Below are 20,554 nucleotides of genomic sequence, written 5' to 3'. Positions count from 1 at the left end.
CCCTGGTCTGCTGGGGGGGGGGGGCCGCAACTAGTATGCCCCCTCCCCCCAGCAGACCAGGCTTTTCTCCGGAAGCCTGTGGTAGAGCAGCTGGGGCGCTGCCGGTTGGTCCTGCAGCGCCGCTCTGGGCGCTACTGGACCAACCCGGCAGCACCCCAGCTGCTCTGCCCCAGGTGTCCTGATTCAGCCGCTGCTGAAACTGACCAGCGCTGACTACAGGAAGCCCGAGGCAGAGTTGCTCTGCCCCGGGCTTCCTGGAATCAGCCACTGATCAGTTTCAGCAGCAGCTGACTTGGGGACGCCTGGGGTTCTTAAGTTGAATCTGTATGTAAGTCGGAACTGGCGTCCAGATTCAGCCTGTTGAAACTGATCAGCGGCTGATTCCAGGAAGCCCGGGGCAGAGCAACTCTGCCTCGGGCTTCCTACGGGCTTCCTGTAGTCAGCCGCTGGTCAGTTTCTGCAGAGGCTGAATCTGGACGCCAGTTCCGACTTACATACAGATTCAACTTAAGAACAAACCTACAGTCCCTATCTTGTACGTAACCCGGGGACTGCCTGTACTAATATATCATGAGCTTTCGTGGGTAAAATGGATATAACCCCCCATGGGGGGGTTATGGTGCTTAATTGTTTGTAAAGTGTTTAGAGAACATTAGAAGTACTATAGAATAACAGAATATTATTACTTGGAACTTAGCTATCAATACTTTTGAATATGTAGTTGGGAGACCAAGGGTACGTCTAGACTACCGCGTTTTGTCGACGGAAGTTTTGTCGACAGATACTGTCGACAAAACTTCCGTCGACAAAGAGCATCCAGACACATTGAGTTCTGTCGACAAAGCAAGCTGCTTTGTCGACAGAACTCCATAGTCTGGACGCAGTGTTACAGGCAATAACACCTGCTGTCGACAGAGTTCTGTCGACAGAAGGTGTTATGCCTCGTAAAATGAGGTATACCAGTGTCGACAAAACTGCTGAGTTCTGTTGACGTTATGTCGACAGAACTCAGCGGTAGTGTAGACGCTGGTATAGTTTTGTCGACAAAAGTCCACTTTTTCGACAAAACTAGGTAGTCTAGACACACCCCAAGACACTGTAACAAGGGCAGATTGATAGCTGCTGTATTAACTCTCATGAACATATGTGGTTGTAGAAACACTCTAGACTCAACCCCTATAGAAATAAACTCAAATTTAAGACCCTGACATGCAGCATAGCAGAGCTTAAACTTTTGGCTATCCCTTTTTAAGCATAAACAACAATAATCCCTATTATCATATCTTAGAGAATGTTTATTTTTCTTTTTTTCCTAGACTTTATATTCAGAGCACCCATCAAATTAAGCAAACCAGGGGAACTGCGTGAGGAATATGAAAGCCAGCTGAGGAAGGTACAGTATGACTTTCTTCTACAGCAGGGGTGGGCAATATTTTTTAATGGGGGAGCCACTTAAATATTTTGGTGAGTGGTTAAGGGCTGCACTTTTCGATGGAGTGGAGTCCATGGTGTGGGATGGTGGTTGTGTGCAGAAGTGAACTTGGGGTAGGGGTTTGGAGTACAGGAGAGAATGTGGGGTCTGAGAAGGAATTTCAATGAAGGAGGGGGTTGTGACCTGGGACAGAGGATTGGGGTGCAGGGTCTGGGAGGAGTATGGGTGCAGGAGAGGATTCTGGCTTAGGGGGGAACGTAGGAGGGGTGACCTGGGACAGGGAGTTGGGAGCACGGGAGGAAGGGTGGGATGCCAGAGGCAGGCTCTGGCTGGGAGGAGCTTACTTAGACGGCTCCCAGCCAGCCAGCAGCCCAATGTACACCACTCAGAGGGGCTGGCTCTCTGTGTCGGAGGCTTTGTGCACTGCTCCTGACCCCAGCAAAATCTCTCAGCTCCCATTGGCCGGAAGCCTCTCTCTCTCCTCCTCCTCCCCCCAATGTTGTGGCATAGAGAGCCACATGGAACAGCCAGCCACTTGAAGCAGCATGGAGCTGCTCCCTGCCTGAGGGCCCCAGTAGGGTAGGCTCTGGATTAATGGGCTTGGCAGGCTGGATCTTGCCCACCCCTGTTTTAGAGTAACTTGGTACCCTTATAAATATGCCTGCTTACCCTTTGTGGAAAATTCAAGGGGCTCTTTTCTTTTCTAAAACAAAGGTAATTTATCCCTTCAGTCAGTTCAGGAAAATGTTGGCTAGTGTTTCTGGAACCAGCCATCTGTTATCTTAAGCCATGTCTATACTACAAACTTTAGTTGACACAAGTTATGTCATGCACTCATACATATGCATACTTGGCGCTTATGTCAGTGCTATGTGTGTTCACCAGGAGGATTTGTATTGAGGGAATGGGCTGCCACCATGAGTAGGCATCTCCAGTGTGCCATGTGCTGCTGTCTGGTGCGGTACCTTCTGGAAACTCTTTGCAGTAGGCTGTGGAGTGAAAATGAGTCTCCCAAGATGTCTGGCAGCAAGAGGTCAAGTTCCCAGCATGCAACTTTCTCCATTTCATAATGCTATCCATATCCCGAAAATTTCACACTTCTTTATTCTCACAAATGTGTGCGGCGCTTTTCAGTGTTCCCTATCTCTGACAGAAGCACGGAGACCACAGTATTATTTTCATGAACACAGCAAATACAGGACACACAATCCTCTTGTATTTGCAGACCTGCTGGAAGTCCTGCAACAATGGTGGACATGATGATTTCTGGAGAACAGTTTGCTGAAGGATATAGCAAAAAAACAATTCAAGGTGGTTGGTGACATTCACAGACCAGTGTCAAATGGTGAAGTGCTGCTTCTGGGCCAGAGAAATAAGCACTCTGGGATTGCATTTTTCTGCAAGTTTGAACAATGAGCAGTAGCTACAGAAAATTCAGATGTGAAAGGCCATATAAAAAAAAATCCATAGTGGGGGCAGTTGTCAAGAAAGTATGTAGGGCCACTAATTGTTTCCTGCTGCGTAAGACTAACTCTTAGCAATGTGTAGGCCATAGCAGATGGATTTGTAGCACTAGGGTTCCTGAACTAGGGCGATAGATGCACACACATCCCTCTTATGGCACAGTGGCCAGAGTACCTCATCAGAAAAGTTTACTTTTCTATGGTTGTGAAAGCATTGGTAGCTTACCAGGGATGCTTCACCAATATCAGTGTGGGCTGGTCTGGAAAGGTGCAAGACACTTGCATCTTCAAGGACACAGGACTGTTCAGAGAGCTGCAAGCATGGACATTTAAAATTGTGAAGGCAACAAACATTTCTGTCCATTACAGTGCACAAATATAGTCTCTTGTGGCTCCATATACATCAACGGTGGTTCTCACAAGTCAGGGTATGTGAAGCTGTGGTTTTCCTTCTCCCTTGGTGTGGAGTGAGAGGAATAAAGATCCTGGCCCATGATGCCATGTGTAATGTTGGGGGGTATAGGGAGTGGCTACCATAGAGGTCTCAAAAGACAGCAAAGGGTGGGAAGTTCTGGGATTTTCTTAGACCAGTAGACCTATCAGGGTCAGCATAATTTATGTTTGCTGCTTAGGAAGACCCATTATGTGCCGGTGTATCACCCTCTTCTTTTCCTGTTGTGATTCCTTGGCCTTTCTCCTGTCTGCTCTTTCTGTCTCCATGCTGTCTCCCATGGTGTGCCTCCAGGCCTTTTGTTTGCGGGCCAAGGCAGTACTGGCTTTCAGGATCTCACTGAACATGGCCTCCCTAGTCCTTTTCTCCTTTTTATCCTTTCATGAAAGGTTCATACCATTGTCTTGTTGATTCAGACTGGGTGCCTTTTTTAACATTTAGATACTGGAAGCAAAAATGGGTGCACACACTTGTCTGGGATCAAGCTGGCTGGACTGTGGTGGAGTTTCAAACAGGTCCTGGCTCAGAGTATAGACAGACCACCTTCCCTCTCACTTGTCCCCTCCCAATTACCCATGTTGGACTGAAGGATGCTGGTGGAGTCTGCCATGTATGTCATGTAGCTCCTAAAAGCAGCAAGTCTGCAACTCATTACCAGATCCATTGTTGACCCCTCATACATTCTAGTATGCCTCGTGCAGTTCTGTCACTTTGATGCTGCACTTTTGCTGATCCTTGTTGAACTCCTTTGCCTGAATGCTTATAGATATCCTGCTAGGCCCAAGAAGCCCAATACCTCTTGTCTGTTCCTGGCTAGGGTGCATCTAATGCATGGAGGTGGCATGGCTGTTTGGGCAGTTGCACACAAAAGGGAGAGTTGTTATGTGTGCGTACCAAGGTGGTCAGTCAGGAAAAAACATTTCAAAGCTACTCAGGGGGACATAAAGCAGGGATGATTTCAGGTCTCTAACCTCCGGGCAGTGGAGTGTACAATGGTGAGCAGAACAATCATTGTCACAAGGAATGGGGCACTGTGGGATAGCTGCTGAAGGACTGTTAGGGTTGCACTTGCACTGATTGACCCATAGGTCAATCATGGTTCCATATCATTAAAGGAGATGGTTTCTTGTATCACTATAGCCTGGCTCTCCTGTCGGCTGGAGATAAATGTGAGGGCAGACACACTCTCTAGTAGGCTAGCACAAGGCAACATATGTCAATCTAACTTTGTAGTGTAGAGCAGGCCTTCGGCTGCTTTGCAAAAGAAAAATGTGTGTGCTTGGTGCAATTCTGCCATCTTTGTTATACAGGATTTATTGAAGAATGCACTATGGTGAATGTAATAGGTAGGTCAGTTGCAAAGTCAGTTGCAGCATAAATCTCTCCCTTGCCTACTATATTCATTCATAACTCTCAGAATCTTAATCTGTCAAATGGACACTTTCAGTGCTTGGTTTTAGCCAAGGCATGAATTTAAAAAAATTGAGGAGAATCGATTCAGCCCTTTTGGACTTAAATAAACTGTGTGTGGGTGTTTTCCCCATTTTTTTAAAAGAAGCATTGTTTGCACACAAACCACTGAAATAACTGAATTCTAGCCCTAAATATCTCACATGGCTAGTCATTATTCTAGAAATACCTTGATGGGTTTAGTGACTGCTATAGTTAAGGTTGGATAACACTTTCCATTCCAACCCCTCCTTGTAGTTCTGAGTTACTGAGTTACTCATAACTTTCTGAAACTTTCATTTTTTCCAGGCATAAGCCTTGATCTTGCAATCAGATCTGCTAGTGTGGATACATGTTTATTTCAACAGGTTTCCATACAATGTGTTGTAAGCAAAACTCGTGAATCATTCTGCCGCTCTACTCTGCGCTCGTTAGGCCTCAGCTGGAGTACTGTGTCCAGTTCTGGGCGCCACATTTCAAGAAAGATGTGGAGAAATTGGAAAGGGTACAGAGAAGAGCGACAAGAATGATTAAAGGTTAGAGAACATGACCTATGAAGCCAGGCTTCATGAACTGGGCTTGTTTAGTTTGGAAAAAAGAAGATTAAGGGGGGACATGATAGCGGTTTTCAAATATCTAAAAGGGTGTCACAAGGAGGAAGGAGAAAATTTGTTCCTCTTGGTTTCTGAGGACAGGACAAGGAGTAATGGGCTTAAAGTGCAGCAGGGGAGGTTTAAATTGGACATTAGGAAAAAATTCCTAACTGTCAGGGTGGTCAAATATGGGAATAAATTGCCAAGGGAGGTGGTGGAATCTCCCTCTCTGGAGATATTTAAGAACAGGTTGGATAGACATCTGTCAGGGATGGTGTAGCTTGGTCCTGCCTTGAGGGCGGGGGGCTGGACTCGATGACCTCTTGAGGTCCCTTCCAGTCCTATTATTCTATGATTCTATAGCCAGGGCCTCTGCCATCAGGCCCATTTGCTGGATTGGGGCTATGCGAAGGTGGCATTTTGGGGTGCTTCGTGGGAGTGCTTTTTTTTTAAAGCTTGACCAAAATGGTTTTGCTGTCTTTGATGATAAGGACAGTATATGTGTGTTTCTCATAGTGAAGGAAATAATATTAGGATGTGTCCTGGGGATTTCTGCTGCGCTGGAGGGAATTTTTCTTCCATCAGCTCCTGGCAGCTTTGTTAATGATTGAAGGCTTCTACTCCACCCTCTGCTACAGTGGCAAGTGCCTTGGTGCATTTCAGTGGGATTTTAATTCTGAAGACTGCTTTGCTCCTCCAAACCACTAGATGCCAAAACTTCTGGGGAGATTCATCCATACTTCTCGCCATGTTCCACAGACCTTTTTATGTGAACATCATCCCTGTGCAGGTTAATCTCCTAGTTAGTGAACTTGTAGCTGATTTGTAGCCCTTTGCATAATTCTGGTCAGTCAACAATTATTGACTGTACAGCAGACCCAATCTAAGTGCTACTGAGTATATGGTTGTCATTCTTGATTTTGTTTTAAACCTAAAGCTCGTTTTTAATCATAGTAATGTTGTCACAGCTGTAGAGCATTGTAATCTTTTTGTAACTGTTTCTTGGCCTGCAAAAAAACAAGTAAGCAAACAGATAACCCTTCTCATTTCCACTGCAACAAAAATGAAATGTATTTTAATGTGCTTCTAGCATTTTGACCATACCACTTGTTTATTTTGCCTGATTTTTGTTCACTGCCAGACTGGAGGCCCTGCTTTCTTCCCCTCACAGTATGTATACATCTCCAATTCTCATCCTGTGAGCAAGGAACAATGTAATTCTTCTGGCAGGTTGTCAGTTGACAAAGTTCTCTAGCACAAATACAAACCTTTTTAAAAAAGAAAGTATTTTTAAGCTAAATAATATTTTGAAGGCTAAATACTGCCCCTCCTAACTCTTGTAACCAGAATTTCATAATACCGCTTTGTATTGTTGTTTGGATAGAATGCTGAACTATAGGGGCAATGCAGCATGAGACTGAAGGTGGTTCCGTATTCCCAATTCCTTATTTGTGGTACAGCTTCTTATTTGTGGTCCCCAGTTCCTTGTTCAAGAGCCAGAATTTTATTCTCTCTCTCTCTCACTCACTCACTCTCACACACACACACACACACACACACACACACACACACACAGCTTGACAAATTGCTATATCTACTCACCCATGGTGAGTAGATTTCAGCTGGTCACCCCGTTCACCGGCGCTGCGCGTATGCGCCAGACCAGCACTGCGCGGCTGGAGAGTAGATCTTGCTGAGGTTTGTCGAGCTGTGTGTGTGTACGCACACACACACGGCCGTCCTTGGGATTATTAAACTGGTGCCCCTATGCCTGACTTGCTCTTCCATCCCTACCCCTCTCCTTCCAAGAGACCCCAGCAGCCAATCCCCTCCCTCAGACTGTGCTGCAGGCAGCGCATTTGGCTCTCTCTAGGACCCAGCCCTGCTGTTACATGCTTCACTGCAGTGTTTCCCAATTTTATTTGGCCATGGAACTCTTTTCAGCTTTTCAGAATCTCAAGGAACCCCTAGGTTTGTCAAGAAAAAAAGAGATAGAAAAAAAAAGGAACCCACCAATACATTAAAATCACATTACTTCCAAGACCCCACCCCTTTGAGGCCCCATCCTTTCTGTTCCCCTCCTCTCCATCATTTGCCATCCCCAACCATTATACACTCTCACTTGGTTGAGAGAAGAGGTGCGGGCTCTGAGGTGGGAATGAGAGATTTGGGTGTGGGAAAGGGTGAGAAGTACAAGCTCTGGGAGGGAATTTGGATGCAGGAGAAGGGGATGCTGGCTCGGGGAGGGGGCTCCAGGCTGGGGAGTGTTGGGCTCAGGTGGAAGGTTGGGGTGCTGAGCAAGTCACAGGCTTGTGGATGTGAGGGTGCAGGAGTTTGGGTTGGATATGTGAGGGGCTTAGGGCAAGGAGGTTGTGCGTATGATGGGCTCAGGACACACATTTGCCATGTGTGGATGGTGCAGGAATGTTGTGGCAGAAGACTGAGGATGTGGGGATGCAGGAGTTTGGGGATGTAAGAGGCTCAGGACAGGGGGTTCCAGTGTATGATAGGCTCAGATTTGGGGTCAGGTGGTGAAAGAGTGTTATGATGCTGCAGTGAGATGGGGATTTGGCCCCAACTGGGGGCATGTTGGCCAGGCTTCATTTTTAAATAAAATATTATGTTAAACTCAAAAGGTTTTAGCATTGTCTTTTTATATGAGAGGGGCAGGGAACCTATTTTGAGTCAAGGGTCTCTGACCCACAGAAAAGTCAGTTGGGGCCACACAAGTGAGATGCCAAAAAAAAAAAAAAAAACCCAAGCCTCGCTAATGCGGTCCCAAGGGTGCTGGCACAGCTGGCAGGGTGCTAGAGCCAGGGACAGGGTGGTGCTGGGTGCTATGGTGGGTGGCAGGGTGCTGGGGATGGGGACAGGGTGGTGCTGGTGACAATGTTGGTGGGGGCAGGGGACAGGATACTTGTGGGGGGTCTGGGCAAGGGAAAGAGGCAGCTGGGACCAGTACCTGGCAATCCTGCAGCACCTCTGGAAAGTGTGTGACTGCATTCCCCTTCCCATACAGCTGGCGTGCGCGCTGCCTGAGCAGCAGGGACTGTTGCACCCCAGCAACTTACCTCTGCAATGCCGTCCTGCGAGGGAGGGGGGAGGGTGTGGGGAGTCTCAGGGCAGAGCGCGCTGCCTGCACAATCGGAGCTGCGCAGACCCGGGTCTCCTGACCTCCCTGCACTGCGCAGAAAGGCCCCAGAACTAAGTTGACAGGTGCCACAGCCCAAGTTGTTCAGGCAGTGTGTGCCGGCTCCTGTGTGGAGAGGAAGTGCTTCCCTCCCCACTGTGGGTCACATGGAGTCACTCCTGTCCGGCGCCCCCGCCTTCGTACGCCTCTGTGTCGCCTGGGTGTCACGGGGAAACAAGTCTGCTGCTTCTCTAAGCAGCTGGCTAGCCGGCGCTTTCTCTTTCAGAGGGGGCGGGGGAGTGCCGGCTTTTCGCAAAGCTCCACTGCTTCCTTACTATCCCGGCAGAGTGGTGTCCCAGAAATACTGGTGCCCTATGCGAGCGCACCCAGACTCTTGAGTTCAGATCACATATCTAATTTTAACTCTCTGTGATCTAGAGCAAGCCACTTAACCTTCTCTCAGCTTCTCCACCTGTAAAATACTTGCTTACATTCCTTAAGTCTGAGTGATGATTGTTTAATGTGTTTATATTTTTCTTTAAGATATAAGGTGCCTTTGACACTCTAAGTATTGGCTTTAGTCTTAAGCCTTTGCAGTTGAATACAATATAGCTCTTTCTCTATTTCTCTTACTGAAGAGGGTTGAATGGATTTAGAAAATCCAGTAAAATACTATTCTTGTCACCATGGATGATTTTTTCAGGATAGATGGGCACGCTGTAAAATTAGATTCTCTCCCCCCCCCCCATCTTACCAAGCAAAAAACTGATTTTCTTGTTTTAAGCAACTTGCTTTGAGAACTGGTATTTGCCATGGTGAGTAGGCCTTATAATGTTGAATAAATCCATAGTTGCATCCAGTTCTCTTCACCCAACAGTTTTTTTTCTCCCGGGAAACTCTGTGTAATCAGTAGGGAAACTCCTACCTGTGGCATGTGCTGACATGTCGCTTTTCAGCAGCAAGAGTAGACAGAACAGTCTCACCTAAGAAGAGGCTCAAGGAAGAGAAGATGTCAAATGTGAGTTTACCAGATTTTGAAAACATATGTTGAACATAGCTGAATACTATTCCTGATGCCAAGAATGAGAGAATTGATCATTTAAACAACCCTTTTTCTTCAGATTACTTGGAAAGCATTATTCTCTGAGCTTAGTGATCAAGGCCTCTAGGATATTAAAATAAGTGTTGTTGCTTATAATTACTAATAGCTGAGATTATCAAAACTGAAACTTCTAGAACGCACTTTTTTGTATTTCTCACAGGTTGTGATATCCATCAGCTAGTCTCTTTCAGTTTTTGTTTTCCTCATGTCTTAGCACAGTGCTGGAATATTTGTGTTGTAAACACTTCACAGGACTGTTTGCATTCAAACAAAAACCATATACCCTTAAAAGTTTTTTTTAAATAACATTTCTATTGATATTAATTTATCTTTGTGTATTTTGTGTACAGTTTGAATGTTGGGTTATGCAATCTTCCATTAGAATATAGGTTGTTTCTGCAGTGGAGGGCTAGGATTCTGCCTCCCCCTCAGATTAAAGAAATCTACTAGTTGCAGAAGCATTTATTTCTTAATGGAAACAAAATACAGGACTATGTAGCACTTTAAAGACTAACAAGATGGTTTATTAGATGATGAGCTTTCGTGGGCCAGACCCACTTCCTCAGATCAAATAATGGAAGAAAATAGTCACAACCATATATACCAAAGGATACAATGCCCACAAAACAGACAGACAGGATCACAAAGAAAAATCAGTTGCTTGTCATTTCAACCAGAAAGGACACAGTCTCAATGACCTGCTAACCTGCATCCTAGTTCAGAAGACATTCAAATCTGCACTTGAAAGGGAATCCTGTGAACTGGCATTCATGCTAAAATTCGACACTCTCCGCACGGGACTTAACAAAGACCCCAGCTATCTTACACATTACAAAGATAGCTTCCCCAATTATCACCTCTAATACTATTAATTCACAGACATTTCCCCTTCCCCACCTCTAATATCATTAACTCACTGGCATTCACCTTCCTTCCCCCCCCCCCCCCCACATCCCGCTTCTGTTCTGTAATGTGATTTGTCCTTTTCATGTGTGTTCATTTTTTTTAAATTGTATCCTTTGGTATATATGGTTGTGACTATTTTCTTCCATTATTTGATCTGAGGAAGTGGGTCTGGCCCACGAAAGCTCATCATCTAATAAACCATCTTGTTAGTCTTTAAAGTGCTACATAGTCCTGTATTTTGTTTCAGCTACACCAGACTAACACGGCTACATCTCTATTTCTTAATGGGTTTGTCTTGGGAAGAGTAGATGGAGAATCACTTCCAAGCCAAATTTGGAACAGTTGACTTGCAAACTTTATACTGTATGGCAAACATTTTATACTTCCAAGTCAAATAAAAACAAATCTCTGTCATCTTTGTACAAATGTCCTGTTGGATAAGGTCTCCAAAACAGAGCACAAAAAGTCTCTAAAATAGAGCACAGAAAGTATGTCAACAAGAGATTTTTTTTCTTTTGTTAACAATTTTGTAGAACTCTGCTGTTCCTGATATCCAAGGAAGATGGCTCTGTGTGTTATCTGCTGATGGAGGTTATGTTTGCAACTCTAAGGGCTTGTCCTCACTACATAGTGGTCTGATGCTGCAGTGATCGATTCACTGACTGTTGATTTACTGTGTCTGCTTAGACACAATAAATCAACCTCTGAGCACTCTCCCGTTGACTCTGGTACTTCACCAGACCGAGAAGAGTAGGCAGAGTCGACAAGAGAGCAGCCCCTGCCGACCTTACCGCATGGAAGACATTGCGGTAAGTAAGTCCACTTCAGCTACAGTATTTGTGTAGCTGAAGATGTGTGTTTTAGATTGAGAGGGTGCGTAGAGTAGACAAGGCCTTGCTGTCTGTTTCAACGAGCTGATAAGTTTTTAAATGTTCTTGCATGTCTCACTATACCTGCATGTTAAAATAAAATCTAAATAGAATCATATTGACTAGAAAACAAATAGATAATTCCATATGAATATCTACACATTCTGGGGAACAAGGGAAGAGGTGGAAGATGTGGTGAGGATTTCGGCAGACTGCCAGCAATGACTTAAAAATCCTAGTTTATTTACCCTTATTCAGATCATGTGTACAGGACTTGTTAACCTCTGAGATAATGCGTGTGTCATAGTAAAACAAATAGAGCCGACTCTCTTTAATTCATACTTCCTGAATAAAGACTTAATACACGTCCTGTAGCGAGGTTCTGTATTACTCAGACCAATTTAGTCATCTCTTGAGAAGTATTAACAAACCATGCACAGAAAGATGTACCCTCAACCCCAGCTTCAGCATTTGGTCATGCAATTTTTGCCATACCGTCTTCCATTCCCCCCCCCCCCCCCCCAATCCAGTGCTTTGCCTCTCTATGCTTAGATGCAGTTGCAGGACTGGGGCTGCAGATTTGTAAGCTCTTCAAGGCAGGATCTTTGTGCATATCGCCAAAGTATTTAGTGTACTTGTTTACACTGATTTAAGTAATATGCACTAGTATGTTATGAAATATTCTACAATTAAATATGCTTTTTCACTCAAATATGTTTGTATGTATTACAATTTTAGCATGTTTGTTCTCTAATTTTATTTGTCCTATAAATTAAAAACACCTGGATAACCATAAGAGGATACGCAACAAACTAATGACTAAAGAGGACATCAGAAAATGTTTAATGACTAAATCATCACGACTCGTCAGGATATTTGGTAGAGCTAACCTCTATCGACCCAGATTTTGATAAAGTTTGTGCATCTTCAATGCTTTCAAAAGTGGAAGAAGTCTAGAAACTGGAAAAAAAATCTTCTGCTCAAAGGCTTTATTTTCATAATACCTTTCTTTATTTTTTCTATTATTCTACACCAACTTTAGAAGTGGTGGCAGGGAAAGAGGACAGCACTCCAGAGAAGGAAGCATGAGAATAGAAATCAAAGCTCAGTAGAACGGCAGTACTTTATGGCTTTATAAAGTACTACTACTATGATCCCTGGCTCCCCCTCTTCTCCAATACTCTGGGCATCCTATTGATCAGGGGTGTTGATGCAGGGAGGGAATTTCATAAGAACCTCAGACTTTTGATTGTTTTTCAGACTTGTGCTCTTAAGTCACAGTGCTTTGAAAGAGCGTTCAAAAATCATGAATCAGCCTACCCCCATCCCCATCCTAAGAAAAATCATGAGATTGTAAAAACCATTTTCAAGCTTTATTCCTCAGTTGTGGGCAGGAGCATTAATAAAAATATCAAATATAACAAGATTCAGAATAAAATCATGAGTTGGCACAACTGCAATCCCACCCATTGTCTCTGTTCATTATGTCATATCAATATATAATTAGACTGTAAAATCCTTGGAGTTTTATTTTCTACAACACCTGGACTGCACCATGACCTGTTACCATATGAATTAATAAGGCAGTATAGTTAGGGTTGCCAGGTGTCCGGTATTCAAGGGTTTTGGGCCCTCTGTCCGGTTAAAAAAAATTCAGAAAACACTGGATATGTGCAATGTCCGGTATTTTCTGGTTTTCTGGCTGGGCGCCTGATAGAAGCCTGGCAGGGACGGAGGAAGTGGCTGGGAGGCGGGGCGCGATCGGCACTGGGAGCCTCTGGTTGCGTCTGATGTAGGAGTGACACCTTGGGGAGGAGGAGAAGCCCTGTCCGTGCTCCTGAGTGCTGTTTAAACGCGTTGTGGAGCCGTAGCCGGACTTGCTCATGCTTCACCGGGACCATGCACAGGACAGGCAGCGCCCTGGGATCTGCATGTGCCCAGATCAGTCCCGCTCCCCGCTGGCCAATTCTCTCCTCCCCCCCTCCCCTGCCAGTCCCACTCCCCCCCGATCTCCCCCAGCCAGCCGCACTCCCCCTGTACCCCCCACCAGCCCTGCTTCCTGTTCCCCCCCCTTCCTCCCGGCCAGCCCCACTCCCCTCCCGGCCGGTCCCTTCTTCCCCCTCCTTCCCACCCCCCCATATCAAGTGTATTTTTTCTGATTCTACCTGGTAACCCTAAGTATAGTCAGAATATTACTTGCTCGGGGGGGGGGGGGGGGATTCTACACCACTGCACATGTGCAGACTTTGTCCTCCGCTGGTTTCTTTGCTTCCCCACAAAAAAATGACTCCCTTTTGGGGAAGCCTTAACAATGACTCTGTGACCCTCCCCAACAGTATGTTTCCGGGGCAGCCAACAGACAGGTAAATCAGTGGGGTCAGGAGGTGCGACTGGGGAAAGAGCGGGCTGACCGCTCCTACCCTGTACAAGGATCAGCTGCTAGTTCCAGCAGGGCTGGGAAGGACAGGATGACTTCTTCCCTTGTACAGTATCTGGGGGTGGGTCAAACCCGCCCTAGATTTCTCCCACAGTTGCAGGAAGCTCTGCAAACTCCCTTCTCTGCCCCGCTTCCTTCACCCATTTATCCTCTGCTGCAGGGAGGGATCCCCCACCCATCCAACCCCTTTGTGTCCAGACCTCATAGCCACACCCTGTTGCTGAGCGTCATCCATCTTGCACCCAGAACCCCCTGGAGCCCCACTCCCTCTGCACTTGGAACACCCTGATGAGTCACCGAGATCCTCTCTCCACTGAACCCCTCACACCTGGACTGCTTCTGCTGAGGTCCATCCTACCTACACTCTCCTAGTAAACCCCAACAACCTTTAATTGGACCCTCCTCCAGATTCCCATTACCATTGTACCCAGAACCCTTACACCCACAAACCCCTGTGGACCCGGATCCCACACTGAACTGCCTTCACCCAGATTGCTCCATACCAGTTCCCCTTAGCCCACGCCTGCATCCCCTCTACTTATCCCCTCCACATTTCAGTTCTGTCGTGCTGAGCCTGCCTGCTCACACCTGGCACAGAGGGGTGTTTCTGCGGTAGGTCTGGTCCTTGTGCTTTTTCATGGCTGAATGCAGCTACAGTTCTGGGTCTGGGTCTTGGGGGGAAGAGAATGCACAATGATCTCCCACCAGTGGCCTGTGCTCCCTATTGTTATGCTGCTGCCTCCACATTTATGAGACACACGCATTTTGCAGCATTTTAAAACAGTACACACAATTTTTAACTTTTTGTTGAGGAATGCCCTCAGGAATAGTTCCTGCCAGCATTTGTCTGGAAGCCCCCAATACTAGTGTGGGAGGCAGCACTGTAACTTTTGTGAAGATTAGCTTTAAATGCGAATATATCTAATAAACTTCATATACTTCATTATAATCCTTCTGAAGAGCAAAACTGAAATTTGTCTTTGCTCGAGGGGAGATTGTGTGTATGTATGTGTGATGTGTTTCCACGTTGCATCTTTATTGTAGGATCACATATAAGTGGCTCTCTTAAAGTAGATGGGGCTATTTGTCTTTGTGCTTTACAAACTGATGCAAGGGAAAAGGTCTAACGCCACCATTGCCAGTTTAAGCCTTGGTAATTATATAGTGTAAGTGTGAAAACACCTCCGAACACTTCTGTGAAGTAATGGTAGTCCTATTTATGGATGGAGAAACTGAGGCACATAGCAGGATTAAATGATTTTCCTACAGTGCATCACTGTCAGAAGCCAGGATTGCAATGCAGGATTTTGTGGTTCCCAGTTCCTTGTTTAATTCGATAAATTCATTGCCTGAATTAAGTATTTTTCAAATATGTTGTCTCCTTTGTCGTTTCCTGCTAGATGAGGGAAGAAAAAATACAAGAAGAAAAAACATCAGAGGATCTGATCCACAAGCTAATTCTAGAAGACATGGAAGTGGGAAAAAGAAAAATGGAAGAACAGCAAAAAAAAGACGAACCACTAATGCTTAAAACGAATCAAGAATTTGTAAGTAAACACACTACACCATTCCTTCCCAAAATATAGGACCAGCAATCAATTTTTTTAGACAAAAAATGACCTCTTAGAGAGTCCAGTGTCTCTTACTTCTGTGCAGCTGAAAAGGGGAGTTGCATGTCATTGGAAGCTGTCGCTTCCTGAACTTACTTGAATTCTTTCTAGCCCTAGAAGGACCTGAGATACTGGACTGTCCAGCTGTGATATTTTTAGCTATAGAAAATCTACCTTAGGTCATCTTTTAGAGGTTTGAATAACAATTCTGTGCAGTGTATATTTGAATTCCATAGTGACTAAGATACCTGGTTCTGTAGGGGAAGAAATACAAGAAATAGTCCTAGTAACTTTTTTAAAACTCTCTACAGCATTCCTAAAATACTTACCTGTAATACATGTGACATATACAGAATACAGGGTGATGTGGAATGAAGGTTTAATTGTCTACCATTTGGAGTGACCTGTTTAACTCGCTTCTGGCTTCCCCACTTATGAGTAATGTGACTATTTCAGATTTGGTGATAAAACTTGTATAGCAAACCATACCATTACATTTTTCCTCTCATGCTTTTTCCTCTTAACCGGGATTCTCTGGACCGGCAACATCCATGGTCCAGCATGAATGTTGCAGGACTAGAGAGTCCCGGTGGAGGGCCAGAGGTAAGGATCCCTGCAGAGTTGGCAGGGCAGTGGGCTGCCCGCAGGGAGCTGACAGTGTGGTGTGGCGTGGTGTGGCAGTGGGGCTGCCCAGTGAAGTTAGGAGAGCTGGGGTGTAGCTGCCAAGAAGCCCCAGCCTGCAGTGTGCGGTGCTGCCCAGAGAGCCCCAGCATTGAGCTGCCTGGTGGACCCACAGCAGCAGAGCCAGCAGAAGATGGGGAGCCGGCTGGGAGGCAAGCAGGGCTGGTGACAGGCATCCAAAAATGACCTCCCCTGGTCTGGCAAAATCCCTCATCTGGGACCAATCAGGTCCCGAGGGTGCTGGACCAGGGAGTCCAACTTGTACTTCTAGAAAGACATATCTACAAACTTATATAATGAATTTTTTTTTTTTTTTAGCTTAGCTTTTGCCCATATCCGTCATAGGCTTTGTGGAAAGAATCTTTCTCCACCAAAAACTATTACACAGTAATGCTGATACTGAACTACTGGCCCCTTAGTGTCGTTTGCTGAATGACATGCTTTGAGCTCCAAGTCCTGTAGCATTTGATACTGAAACTCTTTGTCACTGAACCACAGCTGCACGTATTGTATGAGTTCTTTTTTTGCAAGTGGTAAAAACGTTGGACCATAAGTTGCTCTAGCCTAAGGAAAGTTAATAGATCTATGACCATATGCATCAGCTGGCACTCTCATTCTGTTCTTTACACACTTCATGTGGCTACTCCATGGGACTCAACACATTTTCCCACGGAATAACTATTTCCTGAGTGACTCTTTTGTGCATGCCAGCTGATTCTTCCTTTCTTAACTTCAGTTTCCTGAACGCCTCTCGGATTCAGAGAATGAAGAACCATTCCAGAGCAAACATGCACATCGATCAGCGTTTGTCTCCAAAGGCAGCACCTATTCTTTTGCTTTCCTGGCAGGGTAAGAAACAGATTTGGTTCAGACTTGCCATTCCTCAAGAACATCAATATTGTTCATTTTTTTGTTCTAAACATCCCTGAAGTACTTATCTAATTCAAACAGTCACCACGGCCCAAATGGCTGTTTTGAAGATTTAGAAAATGTAGTGATTAATAATTGGTAAAATATAATTGGGAGTCCAAAGAAATGTAGGTTTGGAAGTAACCTTGAGAGGTCATCAAGTCCAGCTCCTGCACTGAGATAGGACCTAGGCCATCCCTGACAGGTGTTTCTCCAGCCTTTTCTAAAAACCTCCAGTGATGGGGATTCCACAGCCTCCCTTGAAACCTGTTCAGGCTCTTAACTATTAACTCTAGTTGATATCTAAAGCTCTCCTGCTGCAGATGAAGCCCATTACTACTTGTCCTATCTTCTGTGGACATGGAGAATAATCACCATCCTCTTTATAACCATCCTTGATGTATCTATAGACTTATCAGGTCTCCCCTCAGTCACCTTTTCTCAAGACTAAAGGTGCATGGGTTTTTTCACCTCTTCTGATAGATTAATTTTTCGAAATCTTTGATTATGAATAGGAACTTTTTGTCCCCATAATTGCTATAGAGGTCTTGAAATTAATGCATTGGGTATGTGTACCAGTACTTTGAAGAATGTGTTATAAAATTCATTACATTTACTCTCTCCTACTGTTGTCTAGAAAGATCTACTTGGGAGGTTCATCTATTTAAAAAAAGTTTCTTTATACATTTCTCAAAAGGATATAAGGCATTTTACAGCACAAATGTCAAGAGCTGGCCCCTGCTCCAAGGCGATTATTATATAACTGTTCTCATTGGTTGAGTGACAGATTGGATCACAGGAGTCCCCTTGGGGTTGTCCTTCCCTCCTCCCCCCAATGGGCTGATGAAACCACCTATGCCTGTCTGACTTCCCATCACTCTGTCCTGTTGGACCATAAATTCTGGTCTCCCGCAGACAGGGGATGTGGAGAGTGTGTACCCCCAGCCAGACCCTTTCACCTGCTTGGTGATTGTCTCTTTTTCATATGATTTTGAGAAGCAATCCCATTTTCCTGGCACAACCAAACTCTTACCGTGTTGTAAATTATAGGAAGAAGCTGTGCACCGAATTTGGTGGTCCTAGTTCTTACTGTTTAGGAAGAGTTCTTGAACAGACAGACACACATACAAAACCCTCTCAAATATATAGTAGATAAAGTGATTTAAGTGATTGCAAGTGAAAACAGATAGATGAAAGTAAGTTACTAAACCAGAATAAATTAAACAAGCTAGCTAATTCTAATACAAAAAGAAACTTGTTACATGCAAATTCTTACCTTAAACAGTTGTTCTTTTCTCAGGCCAGAGTTGATCTTTTTCTAACCTCTAGATTTATAAATGATCTAGAGAAAGGGGTAAACAGTGAGGTGGCAAAATTTGCAGATGATACCAAACTGCTCAAGATAGTTAAAACCAAAGCAGACTGTGAAGAGCTTCAAAAAGATCTCACCAAACTGATTGGGCAACAAAATGGCAGATGAAATTTAATGTTGATAAATATAAAGTAATACACGGAAAAAATAATCCCAACTACATATACAATATGATGGGGACTAATTTGGCTACAACTACTTGAGAGAGATCTTGGAGTCATTGTGGATAGTTGTCTGAAAACCCACTCAATGCGCAGCGGCAGTCAAAAAAGCAAATAGAATGTTAGGAGTCATTAAAAAAGGGATAGAGAATAAGACAGAAAATATCTTATTGCCGCTATATAAAACCATGGTACACCCACATCTTGAATACTGCATACAGATGTGGCCGCCTCATCTCAAAAAAGATACGTTGGCATTGGAAAAGGTTCAGAAAAGGGCAACAAAAATGATTGGGGTTTGGAACGGGTCCCAGATGAAGAGAGATTAAAAAGACTTGGACTTTTCATTTTAGAAAAGAGGAGACTAAGGGGAATATGGTAGAGGTGTATAAAATTATGACTCGTGTGCAAAAAGCGAATAAGGAAAAGTTATTTACTTATTCCCACAATATAAGAACTAGGGGTCACTAAGTGAAATTAAGAGGCAGCAGATTTAAAACAAACAAAAGGAAGTTTTTCTTCACTCAGTGCACAGTCAACCTGTGGAACTCCTTGCCAGAGGATGTGGTGAAGGCTAGAACTTTAACAGGGCTCAAAAAAGAATTAAATAGATTCATAGAGATTAGGTCCATCAATGGCTATTAGCCAGGATGGATAGGAATGGTGTCCCTGGCCTCTGTTTCTCTGGAGGTGGGTGATGGGAGAGATCGCAGGAGGATTACCTGTTGTGATCCCTCCCTTTGGGGCATCTGGTATTGGCCACTGTCAGCAGATAAGATACTGGGCTAGATGGACCTTTGGTCTGACCCAGTATGGCTGTTCTTATGACCTGGGTCCAGCAGCTTTGCCTTCACCCTTTTGCTAAAATGTTTATCAGCTACCCCAGCGGTGCACAATCCATGGGTCGCGGCTGCCTTCCCAGGGGGTCGCAGCGTTGTGCTGGCCGCCATTTTGTTTTCCCAGGAGGGGGAGTGGCAGGGGAGCAGACCAGCATTTTAAATAAGGGCCGCAACAAAATGTTCCCTCTCCCTCTTCCCCAGCAAAAAATTTTCCCGGCTTTTTTTTTTTTTTCTTTCCAACAAAAAATTTTCCTGACCCTGAGGGGCGTGAATTAAAAAAGGTTGAGCACCACTGGGCTCCCCACCCTGCTGTATGGGCTATACAAGGCTCCCAGTCCAGCTCACAAGGAGCCGCTTGCTGTCCTGCATTGCTGCTTATGTATCAGAAGTAGCAGCGCAGGGCAGTAGCAAGCTCCCCAGGAGCAGGGTGGCAGGTGGGAGCCATTGCGTGCCAGGAGTCGGTTTAAAATTTTCAGTAGTTACATGATTAATCAGTTACTTGCATTTTAACATTTCCTAATTAGCACTATTAGAATTAAAAACAGATTGACTCTTCATATTTCTAATTTCACATAGAGGGATAATACATGCCCAAAAGATATACAGATTCAGCAGATAGATAGTCTCTCTCTGTATTAAAAAAAGCTTTTCCTCTGAGACGACAGTGACCCTTCCCAGGACCTAAGTGGAGGGCTGGGGATGCCTATGGCCCCAGCCTTCCCCTCCCCATTCCAGCAGCCAGGGGAAAAACTGGGTCTGGTGCGGTTCAGGTCCGGCCCCTCCCAACGGGCTGGGGCAAAAGGCAGGGTTGGCATGGCTTGGGCCCAGCCCTGGCCCATTACATCAGGCCGGGAGGAAAAATAGGCCCGGCCTTTCCCGGCAGGCCGGGGGAAAGACAGGCCTGGTGCATGCTGCAGCCCTGCTTGCCCCCACCCGCGTGGGTTAGGGTTAGGCTGAGGTGGGGGTAAGGAGGGAGACAGAGAGCCCGCACGGGCGCGGCAGGGAGAGGGAGGGAGAAGGAAGGCCTGGGCTGGTGTGGCAGGAGAGAGAGAAAGGAGAAGGAGGGCCTGGCTGGTGGGGAAGGTGGGAGCGAGAGAAGGGGAGAGGCACTAGGGGAAGGAGGGACAAGGGGGGCCTGATCTGTTGTGTC

At 45.3% G+C, this 20,554-nt stretch overlaps 1 protein-coding gene across 1 annotated transcript in view; it reads left to right on the top strand.

The window, feature by feature from the left end:
* RNF169 (ring finger protein 169) overlaps positions 1–20,554 on the top strand; it is a 48,212-nt gene that overhangs the window by 12,497 nt on the left and 15,161 nt on the right. The window contains exons 2-4 of the mRNA XM_075919595.2: positions 1,317–1,393; positions 15,233–15,379; positions 16,860–16,972. Of these exons, the coding sequence (XP_075775710.2) occupies positions 1,317–1,393; positions 15,233–15,379; positions 16,860–16,972 (337 nt within the window). The remainder of the gene's footprint in view (positions 1–1,316; positions 1,394–15,232; positions 15,380–16,859; positions 16,973–20,554) is intronic.

This window comes from Pelodiscus sinensis, chromosome 1 (genome assembly GCF_052426305.1).
Source record: "Pelodiscus sinensis isolate ZL-2025 chromosome 1, ASM5242630v1, whole genome shotgun sequence".
NCBI classification, from domain to species: domain Eukaryota; kingdom Metazoa; phylum Chordata; order Testudines; family Trionychidae; genus Pelodiscus; species Pelodiscus sinensis.
This window is presented reverse-complemented; position numbering and strand designations above follow the sequence as displayed.